General features: G+C 40.1%; 1 protein-coding gene across 2 annotated transcripts; it reads left to right on the forward strand.

The window, feature by feature from the left end:
- The first annotated feature begins 31 nt into the window (after positions 1 to 31).
- LOC147267767 (uncharacterized) lies at positions 32 to 5,493 on the forward strand. 2 transcript variants are annotated; one of them, XM_086200658.1, is made up of 4 exons: positions 32 to 80; positions 407 to 705; positions 1,587 to 1,710; positions 3,268 to 5,493. In XM_086200658.1, the coding sequence occupies exons 2-4, from the start codon at positions 408 to 410 to the stop codon at positions 3,656 to 3,658; spliced, it is 813 nt and encodes a 270-aa protein (XP_086056784.1). In that variant the 5' UTR covers positions 32 to 80; position 407; the 3' UTR covers positions 3,659 to 5,493. The 2 variants fall into 2 exon arrangements, with proteins under 2 accessions (XP_086056784.1, XP_086056783.1); XM_086200657.1 differs by having other exon boundaries at positions 35 to 189.
- Positions 5,494 to 12,593: the final 7,100 nt, after the last annotated feature.

A 12,593-nucleotide genomic window follows, 5' to 3' on the forward strand; every position in this document is an offset into this window, starting at 1 on the left:
ACCAAGTAACGACGTCATTGCTCTGCGCCACGTTTAATTTTTCCCTGAGACGAAGGAGAAAGCCTTACCTTTTACCTTAAGTATTTATTTTGATTTACTTGTTTTAGCGCGTTTCATATCTCATAATACTAACATCGCGCAGTGGTCTGATCTATTATCAAGATACTCCTCACCTTGATTCAGCTCCAGGTAGCTACACATTTTAAAGGGAAAAAAATCTCTTAAACGCATGACTTAATAAAAAAAGACTTAAGTGGAAGGGTGTCAATTAATAATAGCACTAATACTGTAATTGGTGATGAGTTGTCTGCGCTGTATGCTTGTGCTTTAAATATATAGTAAGGACTAGTTCTACAAATAGTTAATCATGAAATAATCAATATGTGTACCTCCTTCTGTCCCTCAGAATGCCCCTACAACTTCTTGAGGGGATGTCCAGCAGGAAGCGGAGACCTAACTGGACAGACCAGGAGTGTTTACTTCTCGCTCAGCTTATGCAGGATAGGAAAGATATAATTCGAGGAAAATGCTGCACCGGAGTGTCAATACAAGATAAAAGACAAGCCTGGGAAGAGATAGCCCAGGCCATCAATGCTGCCTTTCCCCAGATTCAACGCACAGTTGCTGACTGCAACAAGAAGTGGGAAAATTTGCTGGCAAAGTCAAGGGAAGAAATCAAACGGCAGAAAAGGCAAACAGGAACAGGTGTGTAAAATCTGCATTTTGCAAGTGATGAAGCACATTATAATTAGTATAACTGCAAACTTCTGTTTAAATTTGGTTCATTTATTCAGTGGTTTAAACTCAGAAACTCATGATGCAAATTACTCATTCGGATCAAAATAATATCATTTTATTGCCTTGTTATTCATTCAACAGGTCCAAATCTCAGTTAAGTATCACACATTAAACTTATTTTTCGGGGTTTCTTTTTTTAACCAACAGAAAACTAGGATGGCAGTTAAAACTGCTTCTCTGACACCGTGTTTTTAGCCTCCATGCTCACTTTAGCCCGCCTGGAGCTCCCAGCAATGGCACCATGGTTTTAGTAAGGCTAAAACATGGCATGAGGCATGTTGAGGCTTCAAGAAACTTGGATTACTTCAGATGAGCAACATAGATTACAGCAATGCTTTTTCCTGTGAAATTCCAGCAGTGTTTTTTGGACTGAAGAACAAGAACGAGTCCATGAAGAAGCCATCCACCCCTGACATCTCAGCTGCACTCAGGGAAGTCAGGGTTATATTGCTGTGTAAGCAGTTGATCCATGGTGTCCATGGCAACTCTGTTAACGCTAACATATGTGTGTGTGATGTCATTCGCTGTGGTGTTAATTGGCTGTCTGATGGGAACGGTCAGGGTCCATCCAACTGCAGCCTTTATCCATTGCACTGGTTAGAAATCATTTTCCATGACTCAAAGATTTTGTATATTTGGTTCCAGTGAGATGTTCAACTTCAGTGTCGATATGAGGTCTGAACATGTCTGAGAGAAGAACTTCGATGATGAAATAAACAAATGCACACGACTGAATATTGATTCTACTCAAATGATATAAAGTATACCATGATTCATTTTATTCACAGATGAAGGCTTGTCCCTTGAACAGTTCAGTACAGTCACCCAAATCGTGATTTCTGTGATGAACCTCTCAGACATTCTGCAGCAGGAGAGAGAGGAATCTCTATCCTTGGAAACTCAACAAAACAGGTGACACATTTTTTATTTGTTGGCTTTATTTGTGTGTCTAGAATTTAACCCAAGTACGTTGATTTACAAAGGGATGCAAGCAAATCCTCTGTCTCGAAGCTTGGTTAGTTTCATTTCAAAGCTTAAATCACGGCTTTCAACACGCCGCTATTACAAAGCGGAAGGAGACACTCGGAAGAGGACGTGGTTTGGTTGGAGCGCAGGCTGCAAAATGGAGGACAGGAGCCAAAATTCCAAAGGCCCTTTTTTAAACATGGCACAAGTTTTTGCTCAGTCAAGCGCAATCATCATTGCTAGTTTCAAGTCCGCACATACGACATTGGTGAAAAGAAAAAGAAGTAGAAATACATAATGCTGAGCAGTTGCTTAATTTAGTTCACTGATCACCAGCTGGGAACTTCTACCAGGCAAAAGTGTTGTGGTCTTGTGGAACAAGTGAGTGTGAGTGTGAGTGTGTGTGTGTGTGTGTGTGTGTGTGTGTGTGTTTCTCCCATAATGGATGAATGAAATATTTGTAGCACTGGAGCTTATTTTGCTCCAATACAGGAGGTAAATTCAGTCAGTTTTATTGCAGAGTGAACTGGGTTTGGCAGGTGTAGGGTTAATGAATGCACAACAATGAATGTCCTTTATTTTTATATTGAGCCTTAGTAATAGATGTTGGTCTGCCTAAATTCATTTTGCCATTCGAATAAAAACTTTTACTTTCAAAATTTTGTAAGGTTGTTGGTGCAAAATGTCATAAATTCATAAATTGTTGAATAATATTCTGTGATAAAATGCACAAGTAACAGTCATCTTTACCGTTAATAAGTAAATATATGAATATTCAAAATTAATTGTTTTATTTTAGATTTTATTTGATTACTTGATCAAGGAATTTTCAGTTGACCACTCAGTACTTTGCAGCTGCTCTATGTCAGTTAAGCCTCTTCTCTCTACAGGGAGGAGCAAAGATGCCAAGATCAAAAATACATAAATAAAAATTAAAAAAAAACATAAGAAAAAAATAAATGATAAGTTCCATTTAAAGCACCAAATATTGAGTTTGTGATGAAATGCGACATAGATTCATATTTCTATGAATTAATAATTTCTAATGTCTTCTTTGTTCATTTACCATCGTATGAATTTCCCTCATGTATTTACCTCTTTGATCCATCCATCTTCTGTTTTCCGCTTATTCCTGTTAAGGGTCGCGGGGGGCGGAGCCTATCCCAGTTGACTCTGGGCAGGAGGCGGGGTTCACCCTGGACAGACCAGCAGGCTGTTGCAGGGCCTCTTTTATCCATTTATGAATTAATGTTTGAATATACCTGTCTCTCTTTATTTCTCTTTTTAGTTTCCTTTTTAATCATTTTGTGTCTCCATCGTTTTGCTTCTGTACCTCCCAATTTATATTTCAACCTTGCATGTATCTGTATTTTCATTTCACATCTTTAAAAAAAAACCTTTTTGCTTGTCTTTTGCATTTTTACTAAGTAGTTTAAGTCAGAAAATAGTAACTGTAGAAATTCAACATACACAGGGCCAAATTTGTTTTTTCTGCCTTTTCAGCTGTGATAAAGTTGGAACCAATCACACAACAGGTGAGGGATTTACAGACGGACTTCCTCAGGCAGAGCCGGTGCTCGATACTTTCGCCACCGATTCTTCCACTTCTCCGCCAGAACAGAAAATGACTCCTTCCTCCAACATTTCCAAGTCGGTGGCGGTCCAGTTCAGCAACCAACACGCTGCTCTCTTCACCTCCCCTGAAGAACAACATGCATCATCCCGCTCTACCTCGGCACCTCCAGTGCACACTACCACTTTGCAAGAAAGGGTGGATTTGGAAATGTCTGTTCTGAGAAGACAAGAGGCTGTCCTCAAGCTGCAGGAGGAATATTACACACTAAAAATCCTGTTGATGAAGAAGCAAATGGCCGACTCTTCTACAGAGGACTGACTTAGCTGAAGGACGACAACCTGTTGCACCAGTTTGTGATTGCTGCCTGCTCCTAAAATCTAACCAAGTGTGATGTGTAACACACACACACACACACACACACACATACATATATATGTATATGTATATATGTATATGTATATATGTGTATATATGTATATGTATGTGTGTGTGTATATATATATATATATATATATATATATATATATATATAGTTGTGCTGATTTGTGTTATTGCCAGGTCATTAAATGTCCATGTTTTCATTGGGAACAAAATAATCAGGTCAACTGGACCTGATTATTGTACCAGCAAAATCTAGTTTGTCAAACCTGGTGGGTGATTTATCCGTCCATCCATACTAGAGTTCAGGTTCCAATGTTCCTAAAGCCTCTGTTCTTGTTGTTTGACAAAGGCTTCTTTTGAACCCTGATGAACTTTATGAAATCTGTTTTGTTTGATACTTTTCTTCACTTCTCCTCTTGCTCTATTTTTTGCCTCATGGCTCCTTCACTCTCCTCAACTCCTCTTCTCGCTTCTCTTCTTTCCAGTCCTGTTCATATAAAGGATGCGATCAGCACACACCACCGGAATCCAAACACGTCAAACAAGAGGATCAGCTAATAAACAGGTTATTTAGTTATTCTTGTTTTTATACACAGAGTTAACCAGTTATTTGAACACCTCAACCAATAGCAGACAAAATGCTTGTGAATGCAAACAAACGCAGTACGGAGGAACAGCTCTGCAATAATTTAATGCCCATTTTTAAGGAATTAGTTTAAGAAGTGTTGATAAATTTAAGTGGAAATCAGTTGGAAAGGCAAAGCAAGGCCATTACAGAAGGACTAGCTTGTTTGACCAGACGTTCTCAAATGGAGTCCTTTGGAATTAGTTTGATTTATGAAGCTTCATTCCAGATAGCAAGCAATTGTGAGCCAACCACGGCTCATTTCTGCCAGAGGAAGAGGTCATAAGGGTCGTGTCTGGCCAACAACCACAACCTGGATTTGACTGGAGTTTGGTCTCATGTAGGCAAGATTTGGCCCATGTACAACACAGCAAGAGCGAAGGGTGAGTTTTAGCATCTTATCTCTGGGCCAGATATAGCTGATGCTAAAGATTTCAAGTACATCTGGGCCTCATCTGGACCAATTGTGGCTGAATATATTACTCTGCTCTGGTAGAGCCAGGCTCTCCGATACCATGCGTTCTCATCCACGGTGTACTGTTAGCACAGTTTCCTAGATCATGGGCTTAGATTGCCAATGTGTTTGTGCAAGTTTGCAAATCCACGTGCGCTGGTCACAAATCTAAATTTGTCTAGGTTGTATTTGTGCGTAAACCAAGGATAAGATTGTATGTGTCTTTATTTTCCTCCAACTTCAACGAGGGGACTCCGTAATTAAGGGAATGTCAGCTAAGGAAACTTCACTCTACCAAAATTTGAACTGAACACCCTGCAAACCTTCTATTTTCAGGAATTTTAATTAAATAATTTGTGGTATGAAGTATAATTTGTGTCTATTTGGAAAGGAAGTGCCATTCATATGAATAAGCTTTACACTGTAGCACATTTGGTTTATTTGCTGATACATACCATTGACTCTTAAGTGCAAATTTGGAAGCCGTAAATGTTTGACATACAGTACGCTGATATACATATATATGAAAACTGAACTCCATGCCAATGTAAGTAAAGTTAAAATAATGTCCTGTCTAGACAAAATGTAGTAATTTGTGTGCAATATTTCTCATAAATCTGTTTATTTGTACGTGACTGAGGTTGGCAGTCAGATGTAAGAATTGGCGCCAGGAGTTTTAAATAAAAGTCTCTTATTTGCTGTGTGGTTTGCTCATTTCCTTTGTTAGTGTTGTGCCATACCGTGTTACAGCTGAGTGCTGTGACTGTCTGTTTCTCCTTCTCTGCCGCCTCAGCATTAAAACATCTTTCATTTATTTATTTTTAAGGTCTGACAGTGAAAAGAGGCCAGTGTTTTATACTTAAAATAATCCACGATTATGCTTATGATATTAAACGTGTTGACGTGAGCGGTTTCCTTGTTTTAATCTCCGGGGTCAAACGCTAATTGAGCTTGCTGGATTCATGCGTCACCAACTGACACAGCAAGAATTTGGAAGCTGGACGGTTGGTATCGAGAACAAAGCCAGACATTTTGGTCTGATACAACAAGTCTCCCCGTTCTGTCAGATGATCTCGAGAGCACCTTCGGTATAATCTGGATTATTAAATAGTTGCTATTTTACATTTAAAATTAGAAGTAGATACACTAACAATGTTGTTTAACCCAAGTGGTTCGGTGTTCCATGTCCCTGATAGCTTATTTCCACTGTTCAGAAGTTCTTTAAATGCTCGCTAAAAGTGTAGAACATCCAGAGCCGTAGGAGAACCTTCAAACTTAAGTCTTGGTTTCAAAAGTCATGCATTTCAAAATTAACTTTTGTTAATGTCTGGTCACATTGTGATATACCTAAGAGGAATTTTATGATGTAAAGTGAATGCTGGAATGTGATTTTTCCATAGGTCACATGAAAATATTCGCCATCTGCAAAATTGTACGTTTCAAGAACATTCTAAGAACATGCCTGTTGATCCCCACAGTTTTTTATTTGGTGGAAAATTCCGATATTTTGGGAACATTTGTGGGTTACAATAGAACACTTCTCTAGGTCTCCAGTGTTCCCAGTACATCAGCAGAGTCTTGTTATGTGACAGGAACCTTTAAGAAAACAACCAATGAAGTTCTTTTTGGTCATATTTAAGTTCACCTGCTTAAAACGTTTGCTCAGATTCCATTATAGGAACTTTCTAGAGGGAAGGTCTGCCCTAAAGCCCTACATCTCTGAATATTCCCAGAATATTCTGAATGATCCCTGAGTAACCTTAACCTTTAAAGAACTCCACATTGAGACTACCTGGAAAGACGCTAAGAATGTTCGAAGAAGATGTCTGTGTTTTCAGCCAATTATAGCACGTCCCTTTTTTCTTTTAAGCACATTTGGAGATGTATTAAGGAATCGTATCTTTTTTTTTATGGAGTTGGTTTTGCTTAAATTTCTAACCCTCTTGTCCAAAAGTAGAGTAGAAGTAAATCACTCCTACTTGTTCTGCGGTTACTCCAGGAATACCGTTTGATCTATGCATTCTTGCATTCTTGCATTTTTTGTTGTTGTCGCATGCTTAATAATACATTGCAGGCAAACATTCTTATGAAGAAGACAGCTAATGATTGCCTAATAATTGAGCTACTAGTCACACATTCTTTATTGGCATTCCTAGATGCTATCTATCCCTGTGTGAAGTGTCAGTGACAGTATCCATTCCACTCCATCCCTGACAGATGAGCCATGTTTCACGGCCTCCTCTGGGCAGTCCACTTAACTGCTTGAAAAGGAACCCCTTAATCTCCACTTTCTCTTTGTTTGGACTATTATCAGAGCTGTCAGTCAGGGCTGCTTTATCTTCACCGGACTCATCTACTGGCTGTTCGACGTTAGCTTAATTCTATCAAAGGTCCTTATCTTTGCGTAGCCTGAGGATGCACCCTTCCTCGGACTCCACAGAACAGCCGCAGCTCTGAGAACTCATTAGAGGGAATATGATTGACTTGCATGTTTCTGGCTTGTTGCGTTTACCCTTTTCTTTTGTACTGGATTGAATCGTTAAGTGTATCATTATTTGTGATTATTGAACAAACGCATGTGGCTAAGCTCTGCTGTACCAGCCTGACACATGAGCAGATGACACAATATCCCATCATGCACCACTTAATGGTCTGCAATGCATATATTTAAACTTTTCCCGGCCGTGAAGATTTGGACATAGCTTGTGTTTGCCCAAAATGTGCTACAGATGCCACAGAGGACAGACATAGTTGTTTTTCACCACTGATCAGAGACACTTCACTTTGATCAGTCGGTTTGTAAAATTCTTTGTGACAGCCATACATCACACGAAGACTTGACATCACGCGTCATCTCACAACAGTGACAGACAGAACTACATGAAGCGTACAGTCATGACTGACAATCTCTCAGCCAGACACCCTCTTTAGGCCAGTTGACTGCAGTTAACTCTCCGTCTTCTGGCGGTAGGTTCTTGAACCAGTCTGAAGGAATGTCATGCAGCTTGATCGGATGAAGGGCAATTACATGGGTGGAGGCAGTTGTCTTTGAGGTGGAGGCTTACCTGCCACACCCTGCAGGCTTACTAATAAGCCTCTGGACATGTCCCACATGTGGGAGAATGATTCCTTTTCTTTGTGTCCTTCTTCTCGTGACATATGGTTTGACAGAATGTGACAGGTGGAAGGCTGAAAGAGAAGGTAAGGCATTAAATGATCTAGTTTGTTTTGGTTGGCTTTGTGTCAACCAGGTGGGTGGAAGAAGTTGGTTCAGGGCTCAGGAGAAAAGATATTGGGAATTAATGTCAAGACAAGTTTGATTGAATCATCAAGATAGTATTCTGATTTCATTATAAACAACAATAAATATTCTATTTCACAGTGATAGAGAAAATAATGTCCTTTAATTTGACAAAGCCTCCACGATGCTGTAACTGATTGTTTGCGTGTGTTTGACTACAGGACGGGAATATTGTTCTTTTGTGCGCGCAGAACTGTGTTTTATGCTCTGTTCATGCGTTTGCATGTCTGAGAATAATTCTGTTTTACCACCATAATAAGCAGGACCCAGTCTCTGAATATGAATCATAAGCATTGCATGCGAGGTCATGTACATGTGAGTTTCCTGGAAAAATAATAATGGAAAAGACATGCAGCTTAGCTGCTTGGACCAACAAAGAACTACCAATAGGTTAAGTACAGATGTTGCAATCACAAATTGGATTTTCCAAAATGCAGTCACTGTTACAAACGCTTAACTTTATTTAGATTAGAAAGGGCATTGCCCATTACGAACGGGCTTCAGGCACAATGTCTCTGCTCCAGGGATTAACCACAATTTATGCTTTTATTTTGTTGGCGTGCATCAGCCAAGAATGGAAAACTCTCTCAAAAGACACGTTTACAAGTCAAATTAGCCTTTATGCACTTATTTCATTTAGATTCATAGCCAACACCGCAGCACAAACAAAAACGACTGTTAAACAATATTTTTAAAAATTATGGCCATCCGTGTTATCGTTGTATGTTGTTCTGTTTATCCTTGGCACAAAATGTCTTTTAATTCTTCGTTTGTAAGAGATTGTGAGTGTGTGGGTCTCATATATGACATAATCATGCCATGGCCACACTGACACAGCCCAGATCTAAGCGCTCTGGATACGCTTGACTTGATCATTTTCCACAATGGTCTTCAAAAATGGTCAGCAATTGCTCCACCAATGAAACGGGATCCTCTTTGTAATTAAAGCCAGTAGAAAATTGGATCATTTTTTGCCTGGACAGCTTTGACATTCCAGCCTAATATGGCACAGGAAGCTTTTGAAGTTGACGTCTTGGCAGTCCCAAATTATACCTTTCATCAGCCAATCAAATCAAAATGGCAAGCTGACATTTGCAATCGCAGCTTACTCTTGAGTCCATGTAATCAAGACAAATCAGCAATGAATACTAGAATTATAATTTCTCAATTATAACTGGATGGAAGGTTTTACTTTTTAGATCAAAGGGACATTTTTACTTAATCCACTAAAAGTCAAACACATGTAATTATCTCTTTACTTCTTATTGGTTCAAATGATTAGCTATTCAGTGAACCCTAAGTAATTCTGCTCACTGTAATATAAAAGTCAAGTCTTGTATGATGTGAAACCTCACTGCTGGAAATTGAAACTGATATTTTCAATGACTGTTTCCCATTTTTTGGTATCTTTTGAGACCACTGGACTATTTGTTTTCCGACAAATCACGAGTTAAAGTCTGGCTGTGACCTTTTGTGACAGATGGTACACGCCAACGCTGATTTTTTCATTTCACATTTTGAATTTGAAGCTTCACTCTTTTTGTCTCATCGTACCAGATGCAATGAAAGCAGTCCGCTGCTTTTCTTTTACAACTAGATACATAGAAGCAATGTTTGCAGTCATTCGTCCAACCACTACTGTACATTCCCTGTCAACTGTAAGCTGGGCTAAAATCTTCCACTCTAACCATGTGTAAATAATTGTATTTCCGCACGTTTCAAGTCACAAATTGTCACATTGCTTCATCAGCGCTGTCATTAACAGTTACGTCTTGTGAGTTTAAATGGAGTGCATTTGCCAGGGATTCAAACAATTCCCTGAATAGCAAACCTCTGAACATTCCCCCAATTATGACTTGACAGAAGTGACACAGGAGAGTACATTCACCCTGACACAATGGACTGGGGCGGGGGGGGGGGGGGGGGTTACTCCATGGAAGCATTTACAGAGCGGGTCACTAGTCTTCCCATTGCCTCATCCTCGCTGGAGAGATGTAATGTTGAAAATGGTTTAAAATGATGGGGAATTATGGGTGTGAACGCAAGTCAGCGGGTTCACTGAGAAAAGGAATTCATAGTCAGAATGTTGTATTTTCTTCTCCTTAAATAAAACAGCCTGCAGATTTTTTTTTATTTTTTTTTAGAACCTTTGCACAAAAGATGACCAGTTGAGGTCAATCAACCCAAAACAATGGCCACCATTATGCATCCTCAGGCTTGTCTACTGTACAGGCACGTATTCCTGCCTCTGAGCAAAACCAAATCTCCCCAGAGACCCTCGCACGAAACATGAACTAACTTGTGTCTTGGTGGTTTCTCCCATACTTAACCTCCCGCTCCGTCCAAGGCCTGAGTATCACAAACGGCTGAATTTATAAATAGGCAGAAAGAGAGAGAGAGAGAGAGAGAGAGAGAGAGAGAGAGAGGAGCCTGATAGATGACTAAGACCATATGGAACTAGTGGAGAGTAACAGAGTAACTCATCTGGTGACAACATAGCATGCTGCAACCCCCCCCCCCCCCCCAGCGTGCACACACACACACACACACACACACACACACACACACACACACACACACACACACACACACAGATACCCCGTCCCCCACCCCCGTCCCCGTCCCACTCATGCCACAATTCATGAAAGACTGCAATTTGAGAAGGTCAGTCGGTGGCTTGGGGCCAAGAACAAAGTGATTCTCAAAAAACAACAAAAAAAAAACATCTGAGGAGGAAATGGTTTTGCCGCCAAACAGTCAATTACATGTAATTACAATGATTCAACCTTGGAAGATGGTTTATTCCAATTTTTTATGAGGTTATCTCTTTCATGTCTTATCGGGGGGGGGGGGGGTGCAGCGACAGGCACTATGTGAAACAGATACTTGATCGCTCGTCTGAACGCTTTCATTTTTTCTCTTTATGTCCTCGAGGAGTTGAGCCCGCTGACCTTTCATTCTTTTATTTCCCGTCAGAGGTCATTTCTCTTCTCCACACTCTGAATGCCTTTGACCTTTAACCTTAATATTTCAGATAGGTTAATTATTTAAGCAGTTGATTATTTTACTTATCAAACAAAAAATTCCAACATTTCCCAGTTTCATTAATTACTGGATGAGCACTGAGCGGACTTTTCTCTGTATCTATCTGTAGTTCTTTGTCTGGATTTGAAAATTGACCTTTGACTATCTTTGTTTTTTCATGATTTTTCCATCGTTTGTAGATTAGAAAAATTTAATTAATGTGAAAATGAATGCTGGGCTGCACGGTGGTGCAGTGGTTAGCACTGTCGCCTCACAGCAAGAAGGTTCCTGGTTCGAGTCCCGGCTCCATCACAGGATCTTTCTGTGTGAGTCTCCATGTTCTCCCTGTTCCTGTGTGGGTTCTCTCTGGTACTCCAGCTTCCTCCCACAGTCCAAAGACATCAAGAGGGGACGAGGCTGATTGATACTCTAAATTGACCGTAGGTGTGACTGTGAGTTTGAATGGTTGTCTGTCTCTATGTGTTGGCCCTGTGATGGACTGGTGACCTGTCCAGGGTGAACCCCGCCTCTCGCCTGAAGGCTGCTGGGATAGGCTCCAGCCCCCCGTGACCCTTCACAGGATAAGCAGAAGAAAATGGATGGATGGATGCCACTTTAATCAAAATGTATAATTACCCTCATCAAAAGAGGCTGATTCTCTTTTATTAGGGTTTCCCCTGATAGTTGTTTGATTTTCGGTTATAAGTTCAATCCAAAGTTTCAGGGTCTCTTATGAAACACATTAAAAAGGAAAAGTCGCAATCAAAGCGGGGCAGACATCCTGACTTGCTGATGTGCACCAAAGTCACTGAATCCTACTTCACTCACAGAAAAAAACAACGTTTTATTTTTTCCAGCCTCGGAGAGCTCCCCTACAGCCACAGAAGCCCTTTAAATGATTGAAATTTAATTAAAAGAATAAACAATGGTGATGTGCATGTTGTAGATACTGGTGCAGTTTTCTTTTACATCAGTTCAAACAAAAACAGATTTTCCTCTTGTGTTTACAAATCAAAACCAAAGAGCAGCCAGTCTGCCTGTCACATATTTCAAAGATGTGATTCTGGATAAAATTCAGATTTAACCCCCAAAATAAGAATCTTTTTCATGACATAAACATGAGATTCATTTGGTTTGGGTGTTTTCCATTGGACAGTGAGCGATTGTTCATTTCCACTGAAGCATCTTCACTTTGGACAAAGGCCTTCTCACTGTCGAGGTGCACTTCCAAACTCGCAGTGCTGTAAAAGTTCATAAAATTTCCCCGTCTCGCCATAAATTTAACCTTCTATTACAAACGCAAATATCAGCCCACTCAGTGTCAGCGTGTTAGACTGGTGAGCGTCCAGGTCTACACCACACCCCGCTGGAAGAATGAGAACTCTGTGTGATTGATAGTCACTTCTAATTTAGCTTAAGGTTTCTCCCGCTGAAATATAGGCCCCTTAACAAGACCAAATCACAGACG

This window comes from Aulostomus chinensis, chromosome 3 (assembly GCF_037954235.1).
Source record: "Aulostomus chinensis isolate RoL2024-O1b breed Wild chromosome 3, RoL_Achi_v1.0, whole genome shotgun sequence".
NCBI lineage: Eukaryota > Metazoa > Chordata > Actinopteri > Syngnathiformes > Aulostomidae > Aulostomus > Aulostomus chinensis.